This window comes from Camelus dromedarius, chromosome 15 (genome assembly GCF_036321535.1).
Source record: "Camelus dromedarius isolate mCamDro1 chromosome 15, mCamDro1.pat, whole genome shotgun sequence".
NCBI classification, from domain to species: Eukaryota; Metazoa; Chordata; class Mammalia; order Artiodactyla; family Camelidae; genus Camelus; species Camelus dromedarius.
In genome coordinates, this window is record NC_087450.1 from 11847311 (window position 1) to 11861251 (window position 13941).

Genomic DNA, 13941 nt, shown 5'->3' on the forward strand with positions numbered 1-13941 from the left:
TATCGAGGGCTGGGCTCACCTGCCACAGCTGTGCCGTCTCCTGTTTGATGTTTCCTTCTTCCTTTTAGTGTTGGTCCAAAGGACCCTCCCTAGCTTTGGTCTATTGGGAAAGTTTGTTGTGAGAAACACAAATTATAAGACTGTCCCACCACCTAGCCAGTATTGTCCTTATTAAATGTCAGTTCACCTATCTGAATTCCATTTGACATGTCTTTACTGACGACCTGCTGGCAATTTCATGCCATGCCGGTCCATGCGGTGAGAAAACGTGGTCCCCGTCCTGGGGAAGCTCCCAGTCTACCTGGCAGATGGGGCTCATAGCACAGGAATTAGCAGTGAAGGCGAGAATATATAAAACAGTTCTCACCGAGAGCAGGCACGATGTGAATTGGTTTGGTAACAAACTCTAGTCTTGATCTCTGATAACGTTCCCACTGAAAGAAACCAGGCTCCTCAGAGAACTGGCTGGTTTCAGAGCTGGGCATGGTAGCTACAAGGTGAGCCTGAAACATCTTATTATGCCAGAAAGTAAGGAAGTGCTGAAAAAAATTATGGAGGCATGTCACAAGGACACAGGCTCTGGCCTGAAGGGTCTCCCACTTGCCAAATCCGGGACAATTTGAGCACCGAAGTAATTAGGTATAGTAATGAATATAAACCATTGAAAAAAAGGAAACCCATGAATCCATACCAATAATAAGTAGATAAACTAACGAGGGAGAAGGAGAGAGCACTTGTTTATGATAGAATGCTGCGTGATAAATGTGGAGGGAAGGATGCGATTGGATTGTCATCGGTTTGAAACTTGACTTAGTAAAGACTAAACCAAGGAAGAATCCTCAATAGATGTGAAATCTCAGGGGAAATTTTAATTAGGAGCAGTATATTTGCATGGTCTTAAATTGTCTCTTCAGTTGCTTACTAGTTGCAAAAGAAAATATTAATACCTTATAATACCTATAATATTACAGTGGAAAAATCAGACAGCATCTTGACTGGGTGATAAAACTTAATAGCACCAATGAGAGACAAAGGAACATTGTGTATAGAGGGTACACCCCCAGCTGTGGTGCCCTGAGGAGGACACAGCATCACAGGGAGTATTCTGGCCAGAAATGCGTGTCTTATGTCTTTGAGACAGCATTAGAAAAACCAAAACTGAGGGGTTGGGGGGAGAAAGGGGGGCAGGGAACTTTTGAAGGGTTGACATTCTTCAAAAATGTCAATGTCATATAAGAAAGAGACAGGCTGTGGACATAGTCCAGATTAAAGGAGGCTCAGCAGATAACTGAATGTAATACCTAATCCTAAACAAAACACACACACACAAAAGGCTACATAGGACATGACTGGGTCACTTTATCAAATTAGAATATGGATAATATCAATATTAAATTTATTAAAGTTAAAAACCATACTGTGATTATGTACGAGAATAGCCCAAATTCCTAGGGACGCTGAACTACTTGGGGATAAAGGGTCATGATATTTATATACTTCATGCTCAAGACACTCCGAAAACAAATACTGTGCATGCAAAGAGAGAGGGAGCGTAAGTGATGGAGTGTGGGGGGTAAAGTGTTGACAATGGATGGGTCCGGGAGGGGAGGGTGTATGGTGTTCCTTATACTACGCCAATTCTTAGAACTTCCTGATAAATCGAAATTATTTCCAAATGAAAAAATTTAAAAATAAAAAGAATGTGATTGTTAGTGATGACTGAATGTTCTGCCTCCTTGGGAGAGACCTCACTGAGATCTAGCAAGGACCTGGTATGCAGAGAGCTGGGCTGAGAGGGCCTCGTTCACCTTTGAAAGTCATAGTCTGGAAATCAAAGTGCTGTATTGATACACAGGCCTGCCAGTTTTCTCTTTCTCTTATTCTGACACTGCTCTGAGGCATCCCATAGGACTACACCCCAACACAGTCAACTTAGCTAAGTCCCACCCAGACTCTGGTCTATGTCCATCTGACTCAGAGGCCATCAGACCTGGGTACAGGCCACAGGAAAGGACTGTGGAAAAGCCACACAGAGAGACCCAGAGTGTGATCTATGGCTCATACTAGTTGAGCTTAATAGAGTTGTGTCGCTTCCATGCCCACAGTGGGGTAAATTAGGCAGCTTGTCATCCCAGAGCTCCCAGGCTCAGTAGTGGCATTGAGAGACTTTGGCAAAAATTTAAAAGTAAAAAAAAAAAACCCTTAGAGCTAAGTTACGAACTGCCCTCCACACCCCATTGGTGATTTACCCAGGTTTCATCAGCCAGAAAGACATGGTTGTTCTTTGTAATAAATCAGGAAGTACTGATACCATTCATTCCATCACTGAAATTAGGAATTCGTTACTAAGGAAGGTCATTTTGCTAAATGCACGTGTATGTCCACCTCTGAAAAGCAGTGCCTAAAATTGTTTTAAGAAATAGGTTTTCAAATGTTTCCAGTTAAACTTACTTGTTATTTTTTCGCATTCCTTTTGTTAGCATGCAAACAGTAAAAGGCTCCCCGAAGGTTGTTAAGTTTTCTGAGAAAAAAAATTAATTAGGAAAATGCTCTCTTTTTTCATAGTTTTCTCGGGATTTGGGGGAAAAGCATAATCAGATTTGTAGAAGAACTTTAGACCCAGGGACGCTCCAAATGTCTATCGTGCTCCCTTAGGAGGAAGTCTTAAGTGGTCTTTAGATACTATAGGATAGAAATACCAATATTAGAATGGGAAGTCAGGGGAGATTCCCTTCTAAAGGAGAGCTCCGAGAGGCCCTGGGGCAGCAAAAGGAGATGGTGGAAACGCTTTTACTTGCCAGCTAAAACAGACACGACCTAGAAAAGGCCTGAGAGGACCCTTCGGGGCCCTGCTAACCCAGGCCGACTAGCGTGTCTGTCTCTCCCCCTCCCTCCTCTCATCTTTAGCATCCCTCCCTTGGCTGATGGGGTAGGGGCTTTTCTCAGTTTTAGGTTTGGGACTTCAGCCAGTTCCCATCCTGCCTGAGGCAGCTCCTAACAACTGTTCTAAGCGAGAGGATGGGAGAGGTGGCTTGGCCAAGCAGGGCGAGGCCCACACTGCCTGTTTGTCCGGCTGCGCAGTGATGATGGACAGGGGAGGAAGGTATGCCTAAGCACCCAGGCCCTGGCATTGGATTTGACTCGAGGCCTCCCTGCCTTTGTTCCACACAGAGAGACAGCCATCTACTTTTCATCAACGGTTATCTCTGGAAAGGGAGAAGAAGAGAAATGTCTTTGAGTCCAAAAGCACTTGAATGTATCTCATTGCTAGAAAGAATGCCAAGAAGTCCCTTCTTCTTTGCAGGGATTTGAGTCTGGGACCATCCCCTCTGGAAGTTTATAGAAGGAAACTAACAGCTTCCCTTTCATCATCCCCTACCTTGGAAAGGCACTGGTTTGGGCTTGGGTATTTTTGGTTTATTAGCTTTATTTAGTTAATAATTTTTTAATATTTGCCAGAATGATACCTGAGCTAAAACTAGCTGGGAAGGAAAGCTTTTGACAAAGTGTATTTCGTTTTTCTAAGCCCAGATCTCCCCCAAGGTTTCAGAACTCAGTTCACGCATCCAGAGCTCCCGTCATCTTCTTGTAAATGCACATCTAGTTCTCGGCACTCCCCCTTAATACTCATGACCCCAGTTTCATACTTTGCATCCTCAGTAAGGGACTAAGCCTGCCTCCCCTGACTGTCCTGACCTATCATGGCCCTGGTTTCCGTCTGTTCAGCCACTGTCCACATAGGTGTGACATAGGCCCATGTAAACACTCCATGGCCCATTTATGCCTTGGTTCGGTGTTTCTGTGTGGTCTGTATGCCCTGTTTGTTTATAGGCATGTACATATGTCTGTATTAACTGAGTAACTTGCGCAGAGTCAATGCAGCAAGTCACAAAACTGGCACTTGAACCAGACCTTCTAGCCTGAACGCTCATACGATCACATGTATGACATTGGACTCCATCCACCTGTATTTGTTCGTTGTTGAATTCTGAACTCCTAGAATGGTGATTGGCTCCTGGAAGCCGTTTGAGAAGTATGTCTTAAGTGAATGAGTGATTATTATGAGAGTCTTGCATTTTGATTCCATCCAATGTGAGTGTCTTTACACTCACATTGCCTCTGCCAGCACGGACTCTCAGCAGCATCACGGCGCTTCTGGCTGAGATGACTCCGCCTTCTAATAATTACTTGTCTGTTTCCTTAGTTGCGTTAGTCTGTAGCCATTCTTTCTTACGACAGTTTTACTTTTATTGTTAAAATCTACTGCAGCTGGTGATAAGGAATGATGGGGGTTTCTGAGATCCTGGTTTGTCGTGTCTGTCTGATTAATCCCTGGGGCTGGGGTTTGGATCTTTTACAGCTGTTGGATCTCTTCATCCAGTGGGATTGGTCCACCTACCTTGCTGACTATGGTCAGCCCAACTGCAAGTACCTGCGGGTAAACCCAGTGACAGCTCTGACCCTGCTGGAGAAGTAAGTACCCCGTCTGGTCGGTGGTCTGCGTTGAGAGGTGGGGAAAGGGGCTTGGGGTGGGGGGAGGTTTGGAGGATAATTTTCTCTTTACCAATAGCCTGAAAAGACAGGAAAGAGGCCCCATCCTTGAAGTTGCCAAAGGTGCTCAGTGTCCATCGTTGGATTTGGCAGGCCTGACTTCCTCTTGTAGCCTCTTAATTCTTGAGCCCCAACAAGCAAGGGCAAGTATGAGTCAGCTGGGCTCTGACATCACCTTGGAGCATCACTAGAGACAACAAGAAGAGAAAGGAAGAGGCCTTAATTTGGGGCTCAGGCCAGCCTGGCGAACAGAGCGAGCCTGGCCCCAGCCATCCGGGGTATGGATGATGGATAGAGACCAGCCCCACAGAACAGGTGGCTTCTCTGGTTTGTAGCAGAGAAGCTCCCAAAATTGCTGAAACCTTCACCTGCCCCCTCGCCCCTTGCCGCCAGGTTGAGCTTTATCGTGCTGACCATGCCGAGAAAGCTGTGTTGGAGGTGCCTAGTTCTTGCCCTAGGCAGCCACTAGCCAGTTAAAGGTCGCTGCCGCAGAGCCGTAGCCTCTCCAAAGCAGAGGTGCGCTAGCTGGCTCCAGAACACCTCACTAACCAGTGAGTCACTCAGATGCTGACATCTCCTCTGGCTTTTGCTAACCAAGTTGAGAACTGGCTGCTCAGAGCACCAAGACCCATGTAATAAAGGGAAGCTTTTTCTTGTTATCAAACCAGAGAACCCTGACTTCTTCGAAGCTTCTTAGAAGAGTACCCTGCATCTAGACAGTGTAGCAAGTCTCCATAATATGGCCAGTCAGGCAGGTCCCAAACCCTCGGAAGGCAAGGGTCGGAGTCTAAGGAGGCCAGAGTGGAGCCTTAAGCTGAAGGAGAGGCTAAGGTGTACTTTCCCACTGGGCAGCGTGATGAGGGAGAGAAGGGAGGAGGCGGAGAGCGGGCGAGAGCAGGACGCAGAGGTACGTGTCTGGAGCCAGGAAACTAAGCCCACAGTGAAGCTTTCCCCAGACCAAGACAGAGACTGATGTTTCCATTTTAACTTTGTTTCCCATGGTTCTCTCCCAATGACCTTCTTCCCTAGGATATCTAGAGAGTAAGTATATTATTCACTCGGGCCTTTTCCATCACTTTGAGGCAAGTCCTTCTGGTTTCCTCATTGACACTAATGACTCCACTAAAATCCCTGCCCTGTGAGTTGTCCCCACCCTGACATACTAATCTACTAAACCAGCCTGGTGCCAGCTGGCTGGCTGCCTCCCCTCTCCTTGGTCCTTAGAGTGACCCTTGGCTTACCAGTTCCTGTGGGGCTGGGAGTGGTGACAGGGATATTCCCCCAGCAGTGCCAGGTGAAGGGTGGCTCCCGCCCAGCTTCCTGGCACACTCAAAACTCTTGCGAGTCCGGGACCTGAAATGCGGCCCTGAAAGAAGGGAGCTCCTCAGAAGTCTCCCCTCCCTCCCCGTGGTGAGGCCATGGCTTTAACATCTGGGACCGTGTCTCCATGGAGGACTCTTTATCAGAGGCCAGGCCGCACCCCAGGGTTCTCTGTCCCCGCTGAAGTGGCTTTGGACTTGGTGCTCAGATGTCACGTTCACTACATGTCCAAATGGCCTCTAGTTGCCTCTCTCAGCAGGTCTGCACTCCTCTGTTCCTCAGAATCTCTAGATCCGAGAAATACTGAGGATCAACCATAGGCCAGAACAATCAGCCTCCCTGTGGCACCCTGGAGGCCCAGCCAGGAGTAAAGCCGCGTGCTCAGCCCTCACCATCGGCAGGGGCTAAGAGCTTCCTTCCAAATACAGAAGGGCCAGAGGCCACCCAGATCACTAAAATCCGTATTTCCCAGCCTCATAGGAATCAGTCCCTTTACCTGACCCGTTCCTGCCTTCCCCTCAGCCAACTGTACCACCAGAGTTTAAACTCTCTCCTTTTCAACCTGGCACTACTTAGGGTGAGACACGGAAAGACCCGAAGACCTGGTGAGGACATCCAGGAAAGAGAAGAGGCCCCCGTGTCACTGAGGGGTGCCTATAGACAAAGTAGACCAGGATCCTGGGCTCACGGATGCGACAAGGGTGGGGAGGGTTCTCCTTTGGTTTGAGACAAACCAGCGTGCCACCATCAGCCCTTGGGGTACTTGAGTTATCATTCAAGTCGTCCCAACTCCAGGCCTTGGTGGCTAAAACATCCTAGCCTCTGGGGCCCAAAGACTGTCCTCTTTCCCTCTTTCTCCTACTTTGTTTCTGGAGCTCCCTAGGGGAGCAGAAGGCCAGCTCTGGCCGCCTGTCTCTGGGCTGCTTTAAGGAGTCATGAAACTAATGGTCACCTAGGATGTTAAATGAAAGTGTCCTGTAAAGTTAGGAAGTATTTTTCTTCCTTTCTTTTTTCGTTTTGAGTTTTGTGTTGGTTTTATTTAGATTGATCGTATATTCAGCAAAGGCAAAGGAGTTGTTCTCTGGGATAAAAAAATCCAAACCAAGGCAGTTCCACAAGCATAGCTGTGCGATCCGTGTGCAAGGGACCGAATGCGGTCATCGCCACCGCCCTGAGGATCCTTGTGCTTTCTTTTCAACCTAACCCCCTGAACTTCTGTGGTCTCTCCTTCTTCCTCCCTTCCAAGCGCAGGCCTCCACGTGTGGGTGGTGGTACCTTGTATGCAGTGTTCTGAGTTTGCTGGATGAATAGTCCCAGCCTGAAGGCCCTAAGAGCTTAGATGGGCGAGAGAGGTCTCAGTTCGTCTGTGGCTGTCACTGATAAAGCTCTGGTCCTCATCAGAACCTCCTTACCATCTGGCTATCAATGCCCTGGTAGGATCTCTGGCCTTTCGATCCACTGGGCTCTAATCTGTCCCTCTGCACAGGACCACCCCACAGGAAAAAAAAAAAAGGGCCAGGTTGACCAGAGGCTCCTGGGAGGTCTGCCTGGGAGCAGTTTATTCCCCAGTCCCCAGTGCCTGGTTCCTTCCCTCCCCTCCCCTCCCCTAGCTCCGTGCCGGCCAGGGGGCTGAGAGGTCAGCGAGCTGGCCCAGCTTTGGGGAGACGGTGGTGAAAAGCCACCGAGCCCCACCCCAGGGAGAGATGGATCTGGGCAGTGCTCTTCATTCTCTAACATTAGCGCTCTCTGAGGGCTGGAGGGCCAGTGTGCAGGGGCTGGGGCCAGAGTCAGCATCACCAACAGATGTCAGGGGCCAGGGGCCCCTTTCAAGGGATAACAGATTCCTGGGTTCTGTCACAGTTGCTTGGGCAGACTTGGGGGTTTCTCTGACAGCTGCAGCCTGGCCCCATCTTTCTCCCTCCACGCTTCCCAGTTAGGTCTCCCCGTCTGGCAGAATCAGTGGCCAGAACTGCCGATGGTTTGTGCTCTAGGGAGCTGCCCTCTCTGGAGCTTCAGCATGAGCCAGTTAGAAAGCTGTCCAAAGGTCAGGGGCTGAGGATGTCGGCGGCCGATGGGGCTTCTCTTGCCTCGAGTCCTGGTTTATCGAGTGAGAAGGTGGCCCAGCCTTTGGGCACCTGCTTTCCTCAACCCCGTGCCCTCTTAGCCACCTCACCACCTCTGGGCCCTTCCTCTGAGACAAAGGAAAAGAGATCAGTCCAGCCCTTAGCTTTGTCAGGGGTAGGACAGACTAGCCAGCTAGAGTGAGGTTTAGAAAGACACGTGGCTTTCAGTTACTTGCCTTCTTTTGGAATTGCTAATTAAGAGCATTGTCCTGCTTTACTTTCAAATACCGGCTCTGAGGTCGCAAAGGATTTAGGTTCATGAGGTGAGAAGACCTTAGACATTCTCTAAGACCCTATTGAGCCTCGGGGCTGTAGCAGGTCCCAGATGCCTACAGCCGGGGCTCCCCCAGGGCCAGAAGGGAACGAAGCAGGTTGGTGGGTGTGGAAGATAAGGGGTTGGCCATAGCTGGCACTGGACTGGTTACCAAAGGTGACTGCCGCTGGCAGGCCAGGGCAGGGCAGCTTCCTGACTGTGGGCCTGACGGTGGAAACACTCTGGTGGTTAAGACACAGTGTCCACCATTGTCGCCTCAAACCCTGTGCCCTCTTTCCTTCCTTCTCTGTTTAGGATGAAGGACACTAGCCGCAAGAACAACATGTTTGCACAGTTTCGGAAAAATGAGCGAGACAAGCAGAAACTGATTGACACTGTGGCCAAGCAGCTCCGGGGACTTGTCAGCAGCCACCACTCATGAAGGCTGGCCTCGGGCCACCGAGGCTGCCCGCTGCAGCCCCGTAGCCCGGGACGCAGCAGCGCCGGCCGGCCCTGCCTTTGTGCATTCTTCTTCAAAGAGAGCAGATGTATTTTTTTAATAACCTGTGTACAGTATGCGCCTGACCTTTCCCTGTAGTGAAAAAGGCACAAGAGGAAGCGAGTACATGAGACGTGGCGAGGCTGGGGCTCGGGGGAAGTCATACTCCGCTCTCCGTGTTCTGGGGAACCACCTGTCTTCCGTGGCTCTGGGCTTAGGTCTGGGGCTCAGGAACTACACCAACAGAATGGGGACTCGGCACCGAGAGGTCAGCTGAGTAGGGCCGGAGGGTGATAAAGTCCATCCTGCTCCCTCCTAGGCGCCCCGTTCGCTGCCTAGGTGAGTGAGGCTGGTTCTCGCCGGCACAAGGAAAGGGCCTGGAGGACACTACTGTTTAATATATGAGAGACCAGCCCACGGCTCTGGAGTTCAGGGCTTCATCTCCTCTGTCCACTGACTTTCACTGGCTGGTGTACAAGCCTGGCTTGTGGCAAGATGATGGCTTCACCGCAGTCCCCCCAAGGATGGCATTTTCTTTAGCCTTGATCTAACACGGTGCTTTTACTGCTCATTTTTCAGGGGCAAGGTAGGGTGGCGTATGCAGTGGTGATAACTGGACTCCATGACTGTGTGTGCGTTGTCCCCACACCAGGAGGGGTTCTACGGGATCTTGAAAGCCAGTGTGAGTGGGATCGGAGCCTCAGCCCCTCCCCCGTTCCTCTCATTTCCTTCTTTCAGGGTCAGGGCACTTGGTTCAGAGCATAGGTCAACAGTTATTTCTGTAGGCAGAAAGTCTCCAACTTGGCCTCCTCCTGCGGGGTCACTGGGATAGTCAGATTCCAGAAACCTGAAAATGGCCCTTACTTTACCCTTAGGTAAAACCTGAAGATTGCTTGGGATTGTCCCTTTGTGGGTTTTTGGATTTTTTTTTTTTTTTAATGGAGGTGCTGAGGATTGGAACATCGTGCATGCTAAGCGTGCCCTCTACCACTGAGCTGTACCCTCCCTGCCTTTATGTTTTAAAATCAGCTTTCTGGCCACCATCTTTAAAGGAAATGTCACCAGCTCTGTACTGTGGGGACAGCCATAGCTGGACTGGATACCCCTAGGGATGGAGCCATTGTCACTATGAGGTAGAGAGGGTCAGCCATGGCTAGTGGTTGTGACCTCTGGTCCAGCTGTCCCTAAGTCACGCCCTGGGTCAGAAGCGCTTCTTGCTTAAGCCCCAGGCTTCCATCCCCATAGCTGTCTTTTGGCTCCGTCTGAGAAAGCTTGCCTGTAATCCTGTCCCTCAAGCTCTGGAGTTTGCAAAGGGAGCCTGGACCAGCTCGCGTGGAGGCTGTGTCCGCTGTCCCAGGTGAGCTCCTGAGACTTAACACAGGTGCTCTGCTGTAGGGTCAGTCGGAGGAACCTGCCCTTTGAGACACTTCAGGAAGATGCTAGTAAGGCTCCTGGTAAGAGTCTAACTGCGCATCACCAAGCGATGACAAGTGGGCCACACGGGCACTTCCAGCTGGGGTGAGTGGGAGGAATGGCTCATCAGACAGAATTCCCCACTACCTCCGCCAGCTGCTGAGTTGCTTCTGGGGAGGGCAGTGCTTCCTTTTTCACAAACCCCTCCCCCACCAAGTTGTATCACAACTTGAAAACTGTGGGGAAGAAAAGATGGATGTGGGGACATCCCCAAAGCTGGAGAGACCAGGCTGCACGCGGGCTCCACAGCAGCCCTCGGAGCCGCATCCGGGGACGGGGCTCGGAGTTGACTGCTGCCACCCAGACCTTTAGTAGCCGAGGGAAGACAGGGGCCGTGGGAACGAGACTGAAATGCCATCTCTCAAGCTTGACCTTATTGGGAAGGGGTGACACTGGTCACACCAGTCCCAAGCACCCTCCTTCACCTGAGCCCAGTTTACAAGATCTCTTCAGCTTTTAGCACTGAGACTTTGAAAAGAAATGGAGAGAACCTTAAGCAGGTCACAGCTGTTTTCAAGCGTTGTCGCTGCTGGTCTGGCCTCAAACCTGTCCCCCTGGAAAAGCCCAGCGGCTGAGGAGAAAGAGATCAGGATGGAGGGACGGGGGTTAGTCTGCGCCTCGCACGCAGAAGTCCTTCCACGGAAAACGCTTCTTCAAGCTGAAGACTCCGAGGGTGGCGCCTTCGTTGGATCCCTTCTTCCCTCCCAGTCTGCCCTCCGTCTTCCCTAGCAAAACCAGCACGCAGCTCCTGAGCTGTCTGTCGGTGGAGACACACTCTCGGTGAGCTGGTAAACAGAGGGGCCAGCCGTGTCCAAGCCGTTTGAACTGATGACGTAGGATTCTTCAGTTCTGCCAACAGGCCTCTGGCTGGGCCAGCCCTCGGGAGGACTGGTGCAAACCAGCGGTGCCCATGGCCCTCAGGCTTCTAAGATCTGATCTCAGATGCCCAGAGACTTAGAAGTTCCCCGAGGCCTCAGTAAGAGGGCGAGAATGTGGGTAGCTGGCCTTCTAGTTGGTAAGAACCCTTGGTCAAGTTCTTGGCAAAACCAGGTCTGTATTCCTGAAGGGACGGTCGGGCTTGGCACCCTAGTGGCTTTCAGTAGTAGGTTAGGTAACTGGCATAGCTTGAACTTACTTCGGAGCAAAATCTCTTTGAGTCAACTGGGAATGAAGCTTTGATGGTGGAGGAGAACAGGACCTGGAAACGAACCAGCAGAGAGTCCCCCCTTGGCAAAGGGAATGTGTAGCTTCCAGGGAGCATTTCCCAGTATTTTCGTCACATCGCAGGCCTTAACCGTCTCCCAGGCCTCCAAGCCAGGCCCGCTGCCCTGCACACTTGCTCAGTGAGGGGCCTTTATCCCCAAGATCGGCATTGGCCATGACTTTCCCCGTGAGGCCTCTCAGCGCGATCCTCGGGGCCTGCTGCAAAAGTCCCCTTTCCCGGAGCCGCCCTCCTCCCAGGACGCAACACCTGCCTGCTTCCGCGGCCTCTTTTTTTTTTAAATTCTTTTTTTTTTTTTTTTTTTGGCCTGAGTTTGCAATTACTTTTCACTCATGTGTTGGAAACGGCCTTTTCATTTTGCACAAATAGTCACACATTTATGGGGGACATTTAGGAAAGTCTGTTTTTAACTCGAAAGGGAATTTTTTTTCTCTTTAAAACTCACTAGTGAAGCTTCTGATCCTGTGGGGCCTCTTGGTTAGTAGAAAACCTCCTGTGTGGAAAGAGCATGTTCATTCCTCCTGTACGTGTTCCCCGTTTAACCGCTATTAAAGAAGACAGCCTATGTACCTGTTCAAAAGCCACAGTGTTGTCTCCTGGTTTTTCGTTCTTCTGCCCCTTTGGGCACAGCGTGGCCACGCTGGTGATCCGTCTGGTAGACACTGCAGGCCCTCAGCTGGACAGAGGACAGAGGACCAGAGCAGGACTGGTGGGGAGGAGGAAGCCTTGGAAACCTTCCAGGCTTCTGGGTTAGATTTTCCTGGCTGTACCGTTAACATTAGCATCCTCATCACTGGGAGGAATCATTCTTGAAGCGCCTGATCGCTGTGGAGAGCTGGGCTAGGCAGCTTGCAGCTCGAGGCTCAGTGCGTTTTGAACACTGGCCCTGCCGTGGCCGAGCTCCTGGTTAAGGCTGGAGCCGTGAGGGATTATCCAGAAGAAAGCCAGGCTGGGGCAAGGAGGGAAATGAGCCAGTCTTCAACTCAGGCGTCATGGCCTGGGGTAGGAACGGCTCTGGTCACGGAGGACAGCACAGAGAAGTCAGGATGTTAACTAGCCGGGCCTGCAGGGAATTCAATCCAAACTTTGTGACGCTGTGGAAATAATTTCAGGTGCAGATATTTCTCATTAGAGCAAAAAGTTGGCCCAAGCCCGGCGTGGGCTAGGAGGAGGGTGAGGAACCCGGGAGGCATATCCGAAACCATGGTGAGTAAGGTCCGAAATGTCTGTGTGACAACTCCCAGCCTCTTGTCCCCTCGGCTGGCATGGAAGCCATGGGAAGAGGCTGGAAAGACTTTTTTCAGTAACAAGTCTGACGATTTGCTGCCTGAGACCCGGGCTTCAGTTTTTGCTGTGCCACTTATCAGGGTGATGTTGAACAATTAACTCCCTCAATCTCCTGATCCTCATCAGGGAAAGCAGGAGATGATGCCTCATTGGCAGGGCTGGTGCGGGGTGTAGATGGGCCGTGGACGGTCCCGGTGCTTAGCTGGTCCCCTGCCACGGCCCAGGAGCCAGTTAAGGCTTTCCTGCCCGCCCTCCAGTTCCACAACATACCTTGTGGCTGAGCATTGAGCAGAAGTGTCCAGGGCTTCTCTGCCCCCTGGCTGCCCCTCCGCAAGCCCATCACTAGTCCTGAGGCCCCTTGATCACCTATAGAGACACAGAGGTACCAGCCCTTCAGATCAGACAGCCAGCTGCCTGGCTCAGAGTAGAGCTGGTCCCCTCAACACCATCTGGAAGATTCTCTGCCAAAACTTTGACCTCCTAGAATTCAGGTGTTCTTGACCAGAGGTCCGTGAGCCCTTGGAGTGTGTGTGTGTGTGTGTGTGTGTGTACTTGTGCACAGGCTTGCATCCGCTCACTTTTCTGGCTAGAAGGTACGTGGCTTCCAGTGATGCCTAAGAAAGATTCAGGACTAGCGTCCTGGATAATAAGCAAATCCCTCTGGAAGTGTAGCTCTCCCTGGGAGGAAAAGCCAGCTGCTCTGAGTGTTCACCTCCACTCCCCGCCTCGTGTTCCTAGCAGGAAATTTGCCAAGACCCGCAGCTCTGCCACAGAAACCCCAGGTCACGCCTAAAGACCAGGACGGCCACCATTCCAGCTTTACCTCCCCAGAGACTTCCAGCTGGTTGAGGGGATCACAGACAAGAGGGCCCAGCACGGAGGCTGAGCTGTCAAAGCCACACTGAACCCAAATCCCCTCCCAGAACGTTTCCCACAGCTGCTGACTCTGAGCACTGACTGGTGCAACGTGTCGCCCAAGGCCTTGGCCGGAGAGGGACCAGCCGCGCTTGGGGAAGCAAATCAAACCAAACCAGGGGTCGAGGTGAAGCAGTCACCAGCTTGCCCCTTTTCTTGTCTGTTTCCCAGGTGGAGAAGTTTGGGGAAGAGCTAGTGGAAGCTGAGGCAAGGAAGGAGCAAAAGTACCAGCCCCTTTCCCCAGAGGCCGCAGTTTTGAATTTAATGGACAGTATGTGCAGGCAAGGAGAAAGCCTCC

General features: G+C 51.1%; 1 protein-coding gene across 3 annotated transcripts in view; it reads left to right on the plus strand.

Annotated features, from left to right (window-relative positions):
• EXOC6B (exocyst complex component 6B) overlaps window positions 1-12027 on the plus strand; it is a 568031-nt gene extending 556004 nt beyond the window's left edge. For all 3 annotated transcript variants that reach the window (XM_064494396.1, XM_010994663.3, XM_064494397.1), the window contains 2 exons: window positions 4361-4473; window positions 8563-12027. In XM_064494396.1, the coding sequence (XP_064350466.1) occupies window positions 4361-4473; window positions 8563-8689 (240 nt within the window). In that variant the 3' untranslated portion in view covers window positions 8690-12027. The remainder of the gene's footprint in view (window positions 1-4360; window positions 4474-8562) is intronic.
• The last annotated feature ends 1914 nt before the right edge of the window (window positions 12028-13941 follow it).